The sequence below is a fragment of the Amphiprion ocellaris genome, chromosome 7 (genome assembly GCF_022539595.1).
Source record: "Amphiprion ocellaris isolate individual 3 ecotype Okinawa chromosome 7, ASM2253959v1, whole genome shotgun sequence".
NCBI classification, from domain to species: Eukaryota; Metazoa; Chordata; class Actinopteri; family Pomacentridae; genus Amphiprion; species Amphiprion ocellaris.
The window spans coordinates 21163683-21179189 of NC_072772.1; the positions used below are offsets into that span (position 1 = coordinate 21163683).

General features: G+C 41.0%; 1 protein-coding gene across 2 annotated transcripts in view; it reads left to right on the forward strand.

Moving 5' to 3' along the window:
* LOC111582477 (endothelin-converting enzyme-like 1) overlaps positions 1-15507 on the forward strand; it is a 68540-nt gene that overhangs the window by 43436 nt on the left and 9597 nt on the right. For both annotated transcript variants that reach the window (XM_023291155.3, XM_035957652.2), the window contains exons 8-12: positions 3322-3420; positions 3927-4001; positions 7386-7489; positions 8448-8506; positions 12556-12607. In XM_023291155.3, the coding sequence (XP_023146923.1) occupies positions 3322-3420; positions 3927-4001; positions 7386-7489; positions 8448-8506; positions 12556-12607 (389 nt within the window). The remainder of the gene's footprint in view (positions 1-3321; positions 3421-3926; positions 4002-7385; positions 7490-8447; positions 8507-12555; positions 12608-15507) is intronic.

Below are 15507 nucleotides of genomic sequence, written 5' to 3' on the forward strand. Positions count from 1 at the left end.
AGCATGTGAGATAAATTATCTGTTAACCCCCTTCCCACTGGGTATTCAATTTCTACCTGCAACACAAGAGAAAAATGCACACAGTAATGAGCAATTAATGTGCAATTCCCAATGGCTGCATGAAAAAAATACTTGGACTGGAATCTCACTAATGTGAAAAAAGTGACCTTCCAAGACAGCACGAGGAAAATTCACAAAACTGACCTTGGCCTTTAATTAAATTTCTATGACTGCACATGAAAACACATTTTCCACATTCTCCAGAGCTGTGGCAAACACTTTTTTCTTTCTTTCTTTCTTCCCTTGTCCACTTGTGTGGATCTGCAGACAGTGTCCAGCTCTCTATTTTGGCATGGCTAGATGATTTTGATTGATTCCTGAACTGGGATTTGGAAATCCCATCCATGCCAATCAGAACTGTCTCTAGTTTCTACCTCTCATTCACTGCTTGTTGTTTCTATTTTGTTCTTGGCTGAGGTCAGTCACAACTAATACCCCCACCTCTGCCCTCTGGTCCCCCTCAGTTTCACCTTAATCCTTCCCCATATGTATTCTCATCAGTCTCTTGTCCATTCTAGGACATGGGGATATGGTTCCCAATAGGATTTCTAACCCCTGTAACCCCATGCTCCTTCTTTAAGCCCTCCATCATCTCCCTTTCACCTTCTTCTTCTAATACTCTCGTTGTTCACCCGACTCTACTTCTACCAGCGAGCCATCTGTCTTTCTCCCTTGCAAACTTTTAAATCTCTGCCAAAGCTCAGGACCACAAAGCATAAAGCACGTTTGACACAACTGGATAAGTTCTGGGTGCTAATTACTTTCTATATACTGTACCTTAATTGAAATTTAAGTTCTTAAACTCCAAATGTTCCGTTTAAGATTCAAATAAGATACTAAGGGTAAATTTCAATAATGCTTCAAGCTAGTGGAGCCTTTCTGATTAATAAAAGACTAGAGAGGAAGGATTTTTAGGATGAAGCCTACAGTATGACAAGTTTTTGTCAGAGGACGTGGGTGCTATTTCCATAAGTATTCCAAAATCATTTAAAAATCACTCAAAGCAGCAGTTGTGTCTGTGCTGAATGTATGTAGCGCTCCTCGTGTGTGACAGGAAGTTTTCACCGCGTTTTCAGCATTGTCCACGTCAACGCTGATCTTTCTACATTGTTCGTAGACATCAGTCTGTAAAATGTTGGCATGTTCACACAGGTTGCAAACCTCATTATCAGCACAAGAGGGGTATCACACCTCCAGCCAGCGGCGACGTGTGCAGCCTTGACTGACTCACTGATGTTGCTTCCTTCAGCACGAACAGGAATTAATGAGTCTCAAGAGCTGAAGCTCAGTGGCAGGAGACAGAGGGAGGAGACAAGTGTTCTTGTTATCCTGAATCGCCAACGTATACAGAACTGAAGGACACATGTCATTGTGTCGTTTAAAGGTTTACAGTAGACTATAGTTTTAGGAAGCAGAAATATAATTCCTAGAAATTTACTTCAAGTTTGGACAGCAGATGTTAACTGGGAGGAGATCCCAGGGCAGACCCACAATACGTTGGAGAAATGACATCTCTTGACTGGTATATAAATTCCTCAGTATAGCCCTGGAAGAAGTGGGTGGAGGGTAGGTCTCAGTGGGCTATCGTCATGATGGATGGATGGATGGATGGATGGATGGATGGATGGATGGATGGATGGATGGATGGATGGATGGAATGGGCTCTAGTTTCTAATGAAGATCTAACTGTCATAGACAAAAGATGATCTTACCAATCATCATTTAATCAGTGGCGGTCATGAGCACCCTCACATTTTGAAAGTCTGCATGTTATCGTCCTCCATGCAGAAGTTTGTGACTTACACATCTTGTGTCCTATTTATTTAGAAAACAGCACTGTGTGAGAAATTCAGTGATGGTTGAACCGGGATATGTTTCAGTTGCACTTTAGGGTCAGTGGTAATTACAAATCAGACATCAGAATTTGCTTTACACTACAGTTACATCAGAAACTGCAGCAATAGAACTACAAAGGTGGTTGGAAAGTCACTGTTGTGGGCAATCCAGTCCAATTAGCTATAATTACACTAGCATAAGCAGCGCCACTCACAAAAACACAAACCATATCTTCTGGATTTGGAGAAATCCAATTTAAAATGCCTAAAAAAAACTGTCAAATGTTCAGTATTTCTCCAAAACAGAGGTTTGTAAACACTGACAAGGCTGAGGAAAGGGCATGGAAGAAGACACATCAACCATGTAGAGTGATTTGTGTTACATTTGGCCTTCTTTAAGTCACAACCCAGTCAAATCTCAATATACTGACATAGACAGATCTTTTTAGGTTCAGTTTGAGTCACACGTTGTGCAGGAACCTACACATTCCTGCACTTTCGGATTTCTGATGGCATGCTGTGTTGATACATTAAATTTTTTCTATTTCTGTCGGCTTGGATTTTGAAGTTCAGTTTAGCCAAATGTGTTGTCGTCTCCAAGACTGGCTAGCCATAAACCCAAGTTAGTGTCTCTTACACAGACTTGCAGTATGTTTAGCATGATCAGTCTTGATGAACACTTACTTTTCCACAGTGACAGTAAAGACAGCATATACTCCCACTGATGACTGTGCTGCATTCAAAGCTTTACAAGACATTTGGAGGTGATGGACGGTAATGTCAACCATCATAAACAGCAGGGCAACGGCTACGACACTCCTCCAAAGGAATAAAAACCTGAAAGTCTCTCATGGCCCCTCTGTTACAACGCAGGTACCCACATAGTTGACTTAAATGTGCTTCTACTGACTGGCAACCAGCTCTTTGTCCATGCTACACTGAGTTGTGGTAAGTCAGTCTCTATCTCTTACTGTATATGCTTAGAGAGTGGGTTCTAGCTAAATTTGAGGGTGCAGTTACCCTTTAAAGTTCTCTTTTATCCACACCATGGCAGCATTGCTCCTCCTTCTTACATCCCCCACAGTATTATGGAAATTCTGTTTTCAAAGGTTAAGTAAGGCCTTCAAAGGCTCTTGAATATATCTTAAGGAGCTTTAAAGACTCCCTCCAGTGAAAATTCAGTTTTTCCTTTGTTAACATTTTCATGGTATTTTTTTTATGTGCTGAAAAATGCATCACGAGCAAAATAGGCAGCTGACACCACGACTGAGCATTTAAGTGTCGAACCTGCAGGTGTACTGGTGACAGTTTTTTTTTTTTTTTAAATGGTTTCAGACAGCCAGAGTTCATGTAGAACAAACCTAAGGAACCAATCCCTGGAGACAAATTTTCAAACTGAACCCAATGTGCTGCGATCTCCTTGCAGGTACAGGAGCTGGTAGAGGACATAAAACATTCCCTGGATCTCCGGCTGCAGGAGCTGGACTGGATGGATGAAGCCACTAAGGACGCTGCCAGAGCAAAGGTTTGGAGCTTAACTGAACCTCTGCATCACAAACACGACTGCTTTCTAGATCCGATTAGTATTTGAAAAGGATTTAATTATTTCTTTGCGATTCTTTTCTTTCCAGGAGTTTGATTGATTGCTTGGTTAGATAGAAGTGTGTGATAGAATACATCAAAGGCTTGACATTGAGGAGTGAGGATCGCCTAATCCAGATCTCTCTGTGGTGCTGATTTAGGGTCTGCACTGCAAGATATCTCTTCTAATACTTTTACAATCTGAAGTTATAATCCTTTTAGAGGGCCATGCTGAATATAAAGAGCTTCCCTGTAATCCTATTACATTGGGTTTGCTTGATTAGCTGATGTGTGTGTGTGTGCTCAGATGGCGCCTGGGTCCAGAATCAAGTGTGCATGAGTGGTTATTAGTTGCAGCGAGTGGATGTGGGGTAGTGTTGGACAGGTTTGGTTGTTTCTCCTCCACTCCCTCCTCAGCTCCATCACCCTTTTCTTCTTCTCCTCTCCCAGCTGAAGCACATGATGGTGATGACAGGATACCCAGACTTCCTGCTCAAACCTGAGCTCATTGATCAAGAATATGGGGTGAGTCATGAGCCTCCCATTTCACTCTGCATCGTACTCCAGACCTGTTTCCCAGCATCCCTTTCTCTCTCTCTATTTGGCTGTAGAATGATTTTCCATCAGGTGTTACTGTGCATCCTGGCTGATTGAATTCAGACAGAGAAAATACATCATCATATACAGGAGTACATTCCAAGACATCCTGATGAGACCATTCAAAAAAAAGACATGAGGAATAATATATGAGTATGTTGATCCAACCACAAAGTGCACATAAAACCTGGGAGCAGGCAGCGCACTTGACACTAAAAGATTTGATTGAGGGAAATTTGTGGTTGCCAGATACATAAACAAAGGTATATACTGCACATCTGGGGACAACTGTGGTGAGATTCTGACTAAAAACAGAAACCAATTCCGAAAACTATAAACACATCTAACACACCATGAAGACGGTACTTACAGCGGGAGCAGTCTATGGGGCAACAAGTGTGAAATTCACATCTGTACTAAAACACATGTATGTATGTAGCAAGTACTTGTTCTCTACTCACCAAATTTATATAACAATTAGCTACAGGTAGATTTTTTTGTGCAGATTTGGGCTTTTCATAAACCTATGATCAGCTCATAAATTCAAAATGATCCAACATGATATAAAGAAGACAATATTAACCGTACCTTGACCAAGAAACATCCAACTATTGTCTATGCACTGCTTAATCCTCATTAGGGTCGCGGGGGGCTGGAGTCTATCCCAGCTGACTTAGAGTGAAGGCAGGGGACACCCTGGACAGATCACCAGTCTATCACAAGACTACACATAGAGACAAACAATCACACTCACATTCACACCTGCAGACAATTTAGAATCACCAATTAACCTCAGCATGTTTTTGGACTGTGGGAGGAAGCTGGAGAACCTGGAGAAAATCCACACATGCACAGGGAGAACATGCAAACTCCATGCAGAAAGATCCTGGGAAGGCCAGGACGTGAACCAGGGATCTTTTAGCTGGATGGCAACAGTGCTAACTATCGAACCACTGTGCAGCCCTGACATATACAAAAAGCTTAAAATAAACTAAAAAAAATTATAAGACAATACTGACAGTTCACAAAAAGAAATGTACTTAAAACATGTAAATGTGTATTGCATTTAATAATTACAAAACTTTTTCTCAACCTGACTAGACTTTAACCCAAGTGGTTACATGAGCTGTTAATGACAAGAGTGACCACATAGCAGCTGGAGGGAACTTTGATGTTTGTATTTGCTACAGTACAGCTTAAATTTGATGTGAAAACGCATAAAATGAACTGTTGAAGCTTTTCAATTATGTATCTTAGTGTAAGAAACACTTAGCTTAGCATAAAGTCAAGGAACAGATGGAAATAGCTAGCCTGGCTCTGTACACAGATAACAAAACTCAGCTACCAGCTCCTTTTAAAGTCACCAAGTAACATGCTTTATCCTGTTTTTCTAATCTAAAACACAAAATATATGTTTGTCAGTGGGTTGCTGAGCTATAAGTGGCTCTTGGTTTCATATGTAGCAAACAGACATGAGAGCAGGGACAATTATCTCACATAAGACTTTGCAAGAAATTCAGTTTGCTAAACAAAATAATCCTTTAGTGTCAGCTATACTCATAAGCAGTGTGTTGTGTTTTTAGTTTTACCCCTTATATTCAAAGTGCACAGACACAGCGGTGGCTGCTGGTTGTGGAAGTTTACTTTCTTTCAGTGGCAAATTTCCGTCCATCTGCTACCATAATTTCTAATAGAACTCTGTACAGATGCGTATTTTTGTCACAAACTGACAGAAGCTCATCAGGCCCTGTGAGACTAAACAAGCAAAAAAAGCAACCAAGACAGATGAAGTGTTTACTGTCAGTTTAAAGGATGGAGATGTTCTGAAAGCAAGTTATATAGAACTCTTTTGGCAAGTGAACAAAACTACTTTTCAATCGGTGTACAATAAACTACTGCAAATGCGTTTTAATCAGGAGTCAGACACCTCTGCAGAAGGAACAGTCCTCCCATGTACTGGACCACAACTAAAGTGTTGGCCCAGTCATTACAGATCACTTCTATTTACAGCATAATGGACAATTAATAGCAGACCTTGTAGTTCTGTTCACCTCACACATCCACAGACACACCACTGATTAAATGGACAATTTGACATTTGGAAAATACATTTGTTTGCCAAGAGTTTGATTAGAAGATTAATATCACTCTCACATCAGTCTGTAAATACGAGGCGACAGCTATTAGCTGTTTAGTTTAGCTTTGCTCAAAGGCTGTAAACAGAGGACACAGCACTTTGAAAGTTCACTAATGAACATGTTATATTTTGTTTGCTTATTCTGTACAAAAAACAAGTTTCTTGCAGGGTTATGTGCCTACTATTTCCTGGCTGGGACAGGTCACCGTTCATTTTTTTTAATCCAAAGTGAGTTTGATTGGTGTAAAAAGACACATTTTGTAACCTGTAACCAGAGCTAGGTTTGCTGTTTCTCCACCGTTTACAGTGTTTTCACTATTACCTGGATTTTACAGGCATGAAAATACTTAGAAGATAAACTTCTGTCTTCCAGAAAGACAATAAGCACATTTCCCAAAATTTCAAACAATTCTTTGCAAGGTTCTGCGTGCCATATTTAGAACCACTGGATGCCACCAGAATCAACATCTGAGACAGAAATAAACAGGTTTGTTCCGCTCCATGTGTGTCTGCCTCCACAATTTGTCGGACCGGAGTGAAAAATATATGAGCACAGAGGGAGGAACAGAGGAGAGCCGCAAAACAGCAGTTTAAACTCTAATAGACATTAATGGAGTGTACATAATTCAGGTAAGCAATACAGGTAAAACTACTATCTTCACACAGTAGATGGTTATTTGCTGCAATACTGATTTTATATTTATGTTTAAAATCGTGCATATTGCACCTTTAGTACCTAATGTGGGCTGCACAGTGGTTTGGTGTTTAGCACTTTCTCCGCGCAGCAAGAAGATCCCAGTTCGGGTCCCGGCCTTCCCCAGATCTTTCTACATGGAGTTTCTGTGCTCTCCCTGTGCATGTGTGGGTTTTCTCCAGCTTCCTCCCACAGTCCAAAAACATGCTGACGTTAATTGAAGATTCTAAATTGTCTGTAGGTGTGAATGTGAGTGTGATTGTTTGTCTCTATATGTAGCCCTGTGGTCTCCTGCCTTCACCCTAAGTCGGCTGGGTTAGACTCCAGTCCCCCGTCCTCCCTAATGAGTATTAAGCGTTGTACAGACAATGGATGGATGGATGGATGGATGGATGGATGGATGGATGCATGGATGGATGGATGGATACCTAATGTTCACCAGAGACATTCCCACTCAGATGCTTCATATCTGTGTTTGCAGTTTGATGTGGATGAGAAGACCTACTTCAAGAACATCCTCAACAGCATCAAGTTCAACATCAAGCTGTCTGTCAAGAAAATCCATGAAGAAGTGGACAAGACAGCGTGAGTGTCGTATCTCCTCATATAACACGGGCTACACCAGTCAGCCATCTCAGCTCGCTGACATGCAGTGGCAGCCATTAAAACACGGTTAATGTATTTGAGATCCAGCCTGAGCTCGTGCAGCTGAGGCTCACACCAGACGCTGCAGTTCCACCACTGTGTCTCCCTAATATGTTTGACATGCCTAACATGTGTCCCTATGAATCCCTTTTTAGTTTGACATATTTGTTGATGTGCCTCTAAATTAAACCAACAGATACCAAATCGGCACACGCAGCTGCAGAAAATCCATTTGATTTACTTATCTATAGCAGCCAGACAGCAGAAAAGTGCTGTGGGACATGTGCTTCATTTTTCTAAAATACAGCCCGGTATGCCTGGATTGAGTGGCTCTCTGCTATGACAACACATTACAGTCACATTAGTATTCCAAGGTGCTCAAAACAACTGTATCATTAGCCCACACTCAACGCCCTGAAGAGTTACATCACATACTCCCCCTTTATCACCAAAAAGTGAACCTTTCATCGCTCACTGTGTCTTGTCACAGTGAAATAAAGAAACACTCCCCCCCCCCCCCCCCCCCCCCCCCCTCGTGTTTGTCTCTCCTCATGCCTTGCGGTCCATGCAGAGCCATCAGTCTTTCACTCCCAGAACAAGGGCATCTCACACTTTCAGCGTTAGTCATTTGGGGGGATTTTGTGCCAATCGATTGGACTGGCTTTAAGTGGATTACCATAAAGGAACTGTCCACGTTTTCATATGCAGGGAGGAACTTTGGCCGTGGGACCACACACACTGAATATTTCTCACCAGGGGGTTTACAGAGAGATACACGGAGGTGTTTGGGATTCTGTTCAGGAGCTGGGTGTGTTTCGAGTAGGTAGATTGGTGATTTAAGAGCGTGAAGGATCCCATCTCTAAAACCCTGTTTGTTTGACACTGTTTTTCTCCTCAGATGGCTTCTCCCCCCTCAGGCTCTTAATGCCTACTACCTCCCTAACAAGAACCAAATGGGTGAGTGCGTGACTCTTCATTGTACATACTGATATTTGTGTTCCTGCTGTCATCCGTTTCCACACACACACACACACACACACACACACACACACACACACACACACACACACACACACCCAATCCCTCCTCCATTTCCATTCTGCACCACAACATGGGCCACGCATTAGTTACACACAATTACACCATGTTGCCATGTGTTTTCAACAAGTCAAACGCAATAGCCGCAAGAAAAAAAATAAAAAATAAAGTGTCCACCTCCTCATATCATATTCCTTCTCATCGCTCACTTTCTATTTTCGATCTCCACCTCACATGCTTAATACCCCCCTGGAGGAAAAACAAGCAGTAACACCTTCCCTGAGTTTTAACAAATCTAGCTGTGCGATGTCACCCCTCCTCCCCCTCCCATCCCTCCCTCCTCATCTTCTCCCTGATCGGCCCTGCTGTCGGTGGCTGCCTGCCTGCTGGATTAAATCTCTCGCAGAAAAATCAATGGTGTGCTCGCGAGCTGATGCTGGAGGATAGGAGGAGTCAGTCAAACACAGTCATCAAGGCCCTCTGGATCATTTTTTTTAAACCCAGACGATTTCTTATTTCTCTCACTTAATCCAGCTACTTCACTTCCCTGCTCTTCCTCATTTCTTTTGTTCATTTTAACATTCTCCTTTTTTTTCTTTAAGCAAATTAATGTAGCCTACTTAATTCCTACCTCAGACTCTTTAGCTTTCTTTATTCCATTAAGTAGAATCAGGTTCTGCTTGAAGACAAGGATGGCGGTTAATTTAATGTTACTCTCTAATATACATAATCGGTGATTTTTGCAGAATCACTTTTCATGTTCCTGCACCAGGTACAGCTATGGCTGGAGGAGTTAAGTTTACAGGTTGTTCATCCATCCATCTTATTCTCATAAATGTAAAATCTCTTAAAGACTCTGACTTCAGATTTGACACAAATGTTCACTTGGACTGCAGGATGACCTGATTAGAGTTTGGTGGTTCACTGTAAGTTCACAAAGCACATTTCAAGAAAATGCCTAATATGGTAAAATAAAGGAGTGGTGGCATTGTACATTCAAAAGGTGAAAGATCAACTTCACTGTGACATGCGAAAACCCTTTTTAGGATACTGGGGACACTGAGTGTATTTTACACTACCGTTGAAAAGTTTGGGGTCACTTAAATATGTCCTTATTTTTTAGAGAAAAACAGTTTTGTTTCAATGAAGACAACATTAAATGAATCAGAAATCCAGTCTAGACATTGATAATGTGGTAAATGACTATTCTAGCTGGAAACGGCTGATTTTTAATGGAATATCTACATAGGGGGACAGAGGAACATTTCCAGCAACCATCACTCCTGTGTTCTAATGCTACATTGTGTTAGTTAATGGTGTTGAAAGGCTAATTGATGATTAGAAAACCCTTGTGCAGTTATGTTAGCACATGGATAAAAGTGTGAGTTTTCATGGAAAACATGAAATTGTCTGGGTGACCCCAAACTTTTGAACCGTAGTGTACATTTGGTCAGATACTGAGTCTGTGATACTAAACTTGATCATCTAGATCATCTGTGGTGCCGGGATAAAGAAGCAAGTGAAGCATCCATGTTTAAAATCTGTAGTGTCTGTGTGAATATGTTACATGAATTTGGACAGACCTGGATGTAAGCTGCAACTTTACTAATTCACTGAATGTTTCTTAGATTGTATAAATTAGATAAATAATATGAACAATGTATGGCTATGCTTTGAGGCCATGCTTTAAATGCTAACATCAGAATGCTAACTATTTGAGCTCTTTGGCTGCTCTGACCGTATGTTTAGGAATACTGTCCTCCTGAATGATGAAATGCTGTCCAAAGAGTTTTGATGCATTTTTCTGAATGTGAGCACAGAGAATGTTCCTGTGTACCTCTGCATTCATCCTGTTATTTCCATCAGCAGCAGTAAATGCCAGTGTGCCAGTTCCATTGGCAGCCATACATGTCCAAACTATAACAGAAGCACCACCATGTTTGACAGATAAGGTGGTGCTTTGGGCTGTTCCCTTTTTCTGTCAACACTTTCGTCTTCCCATCACTTTGATTGAGGTTTATTTTTGTTCCATCAGTCTAGAGAACTTTCTTTCACAACTCCACCAGTTTGTTTTGGGATGTTTTGTGAACTGCAGCCTAGTCTTTGTGTTTCTCTCTTTCTGTGAGGCTTACTGGTGACGACATCATCATGACGTCTTCTCTTGATTGTTAAAGAAGAAACATGTTCACCTGCAGTCTGGAGAGCATTTTAACTTACTGTGCAGTCATATTGAGCTTCTTTAACATGCAAATGATGTTGCTTTCGTACACAAGATGACAACACCTATTGATTTTGGCAATATTTTTCATATCTTTTAGTTTCTTACTTTTTTCAGCACATACATCATCATCAGCTGCATGGTCACCTATTTACTCCTCATATTGACACACAACTGCACCTCATTGAAAATGGCCATTCTCAACAACACTTTGCACTGAGAATACGGACATGCCCATATTCTTGGCACAAAGGCAAACAAGTTTTTAGTGGGTGTTGAACTCTGCCAAGGTTGCCCCTTGTGTCTGATCTCATTGTTGTGATATTTATAGACAGGATCTTAAGGTGCAGCCAGACTGAGGAGGTCTTCAGAGTCAAACTTTAGGGTCGCCTCTCTGCTTTTTGCATATAATGTGCTTCTGTTGGCTTCATTGGACTGTGACATTAAGCGTGCACTGGGGCGACTGGAGTGTGAAGTGACCGGCAAAGTCAGCACTGAAAAGTTTGAGACCTTGGATCTCTGCTAGAAACTGGTGGATTGCTCCCTTCGGGTTGGGGGGAGTTGCTTCCTCAAGCAAAGGTATTTAAGTGTCTCACGATCCTGTTCACGAGTGACAGAAAATGGAGCATGGGATGGACATTCAGTGCAGCATCAGCAATAATGTGGGCGTGCAAAGAGATTGTCATAATGAGCCAGAAGAGAAAGCTCTAGATTTACCAGTTGATCTACGTTCTACCCTCACCTATGGTCATGGTGATTAGAATGAGTGTCCTTTGTAGGGTAGCTCAGAGATAAGAGGAGGAGCTCAGACATCCAGAGGGCATTTTGAGTAGAGTTACTGCTCTTTTGTATCAAAAGGAGCCAAATGATGAGGTTTGGGCATCTGATTAAGATGCGTTGTGGGTGCGTTCCTTTAGAGGTTTTCTGGGCATATAGCGTAGATCCAGAACTCACTGGAGGTATTACATATGTCATCTAACCTAAAAAGCCTTGGGATCCTCCAGAAGGAACTGGAAAACATTGGATAGGTGGAACTCTGAACAAGAAATGGATACACAACAGGTACACAACATCATTTTTTTCGAAGTGTGCTGAAGCAGGAGTGATTGTGTGTTCACATAGGACACCATTGGTAAGGTCCTGATTGACAAAACAGGCATTCAGAGCCTTTAATGCTATGACCACAGACAACATTCAACGGACATCCTGTAAACAGCTCCTCATTGATAACACAGATATCTGATGATGTAAAGCTGGATTAACTGCAAGGACTGACTGCAGCAAGGGGGAACAAGAGATAACCATCTGTCTTAGGTCTGAAAGACTTCAGAAGATAGCATTGATTTCAATAAAATGAATGTCTTTTTCAGGGTGTACAAAGGTGTAGACGAGGTAATGAGGTTAAACCACTGTCAGTGAATCCAGCTTTCCTGAATGAGGCAAGAACTTGCTGTTGCTTAAGAGACTGACTTGTATGTAGAATTATATTTGACCAAACAGGGAAACTCTCTGTCACTGTCCTCTATAGCAGCTGCACTATTACATTTGGGCTAGTTGTATGGATGGCTGTATTGTAGATTAAAATCCTGGCTAGGGCTGCATGAGGCATCTGTGTTTTCCATTTCCTCTGCACAGTTTTTCCCTTTGAAGGAAACTAAACTTGCTGATTGTGATATTCTTATGACTTTTAGGCTGTTTGAATATCTGGACAATTCATTTTCCCTCCTTTTTTTCTTTATCTGTCTTATAGTGTTTCCTGCTGGCATCCTCCAGCCCACTCTCTACAACCCTGAGTTCCCACAGTAAGTAGCCCTCCCACTCTCCCTGCCCCTCTCCGCTGCTGTCTGTAGGGAGGCAACAACATCTCCACAGCCACAACAACAAAGGTTATTAAAGGCTACGTTAGTCTGGCAAGCCTCTGCTTTCCTACAAGTCCCAACACTCCTGATTAAACCAATTTAACTACCCACCAAGAGCTCAATTACTGAACAAGGTCCCGCTAATGGAGCAGGTGTCATTGAGAGGTCGCTTTCCTATATTTGAGTCCATTGAGTAATTTGATGGTGCATGAAAGTAGATAGCCTCCCTGTCTGTCTTTGTCAGCACTCCTTCATCCAGTTGTTGTCATTTCTTGCTCTCAAATAAGATCTCCAAGATGAAAATGTATGAATTACAGTCACCGCAATACTGGACAAAACTACTCATAATTTTAAATTAGTAGATAGATTTAAATTTAAATTAGAACACAAATTAATCCTTCCTCAGTTGTGCATTATAGATAGAGATTACCTGTATTTTTTAACTAAGGTCAGTCAGATACAAGGTATTTCATGGCCTGCAGGAATAGAATGCAGCAGCTGATAGGTAACATGGCACTTTGTGACAAGAACCAAATATTGTCCCCACAGTTTTAATAATCCTTTCAATTAATATTCATACATAATTATATACCACAAGTTAAGAAATAAAGCTCTTCACTGAAATCCAAATGAAAATTTCTAAAGCAACATCATTATAAAATGAATACCATACTTTGAAAAATAAAAACATGCTAATCCAACCAGGAGCCGCGTAATAAAAGTGTTAATTTTTTATTTATTAAATTATGTTTAATTCAGGAACTAACCGATCAAAAAATGACTCGTACTTTATACAAACTTAATCTCCAGACACTTTTTAATACTGAGTGCTACAGAAAGTTAGAAAAAAGGTTTTTGTTCACTTAACAGTGGTATGATGAGAATAATAATATAAATAATTCCAATTTTGTATACGTAGACATATGTGTGTAGAAACTGATGAAAATCGATGATTTACATATTTCTGGGCCTCTCACTGACAACCAGGGTCATTTTATCTTTCCCGAATATAGCATCATAACCATGATTTCCTAATTACAGTCACATTCCACTCAGTCAGTCAGGCTGCAAATGACGACATCTTTAAAGAAACTGGCTCAAGGGAACCGTCTGGGAAATAGTGGAATATTAAATGTAGGATAATCCCAGAAATGCCACTTGTGACCATTGCTCAGCAAAAGTTCCAGATTCTTTCTTTGAAGTTCAAGTGTGTCACATCCAGACCCTTGCCAAACAAGGTCACTAAATGATGATAAAGACCCTCAGCATCAGCTAAATCTCTCTGAAGTTTACAGCACACAGGACTTTTACATGTGGTTTCCGTGGTGACAGACCGGTGCTGGCACACCAGTAGCTATGAGTATGGCAGAGCTTAGCAGAAAAAACTAGGAGGCTTCCAAAAAAAGTTTATAATGCTCCAGATGAAATAAAAACATGGCAATCAGAGGAAGAATTAAAGTTTAAAGAAGAAAGTGATCCACAGCGAGGCATTCGTCTCTAGTACATGCCAATGGTGTTTGTGTAATTACTGTCAGAAGTTCCACTCTGCAGGTTTAACAGATCATGCTGTTTTACACATTTTACACTGTTGATTCCAAATTTTGTATCATTAATGATTTGCAACCGTTTAAATTTATAATACTGTAGGCTCATCATTAAAGCATACCATAACTTTTACATTCCAGGCCACTACTGTTTACTGTTCAGTACAGTACAAAAATCCATTTGAGACTCAAATAGCATAACAGTCGAGTCTTAAAACATGATTAAGAACACGTTCATGAATGAAAATTAAACTGAGAAGACTACATTCAGCATGTATGTTGCATAACTAACAGGAAAAGCACTCAGAGAGCGAAGTACTCTGCCAAGGCTCCTCAGTTGTTGTATCATGTCCAACGGCTGAAATCTTGAACAAATTTGTGGAAGAAATCACGGCACCATAGAATGTGGCCATTTAATATAGATGTACCCGCAAACAAAATGACCTTGTGGCGAGCACTCGTGTATGTTAGGCATGTGTACGTTATGTACGGATACTGAATCGCATTAACTAAATATGTAGCGGGCGGCGGGAATTGATGGGAATCACCCCCACAATTTAATCAGTTGTTCATTGTATGTCCCAGTAAGTCTGCAGTGGTGGATTTGTAGTAGGATCACAATCACGTGATCGTCAGCAGGCAGCTGATGTAGTGATCACTTGCTGTCATAGTTACAGTGACGTTGTGCTGCTATCTCACAATGATAAAGAAATCTTTTAACAAATCCATGGATCTAGACTATAAGCCACATCACTGCCAAAATCTAATCACTTGGTCCCTGTGTCATTTCTGACCTTCCTTGAAAATTTCATCCAAATCCGTTAGACCGTTTTTGAGTAATGTTGCACACAGACAGACAGACAGACAAACGTACCCCGATCGTCACGTAACTCTGCCGAGGATCCGCCTCTTTGGCCGAGTAATTACAGTGTTTATGCCAAAAGTGTCATGTGTGGGAGTGTGCAGGAACACACCCGTCAACGAATCAAGCTTTAGAAAAAAGGCAGCATTGTCACTGTAAAGAGAGCATTTTCAACTGCTATCTCAGTTAAATGTAACTTGCTGCTCTCTGCAAGCTGATATTCATATAAAACTGACATGAAATAAAACAAAACGACTGCCTGGAAGGAAGGAAATCAATGAAAAAAGTTTCGGTTGGGTCATAAAGAAAGCAGTGCAGGACTGCATTGAGAAAAGAGCAGGTAAACAGCTCTTTTTCCACTCAACATACTCTTTGTTAACCAAAGCAATTTGCTCAGGAGCAACCCGCTGCTGCCAGTACTGAGCATTATTCTAAGC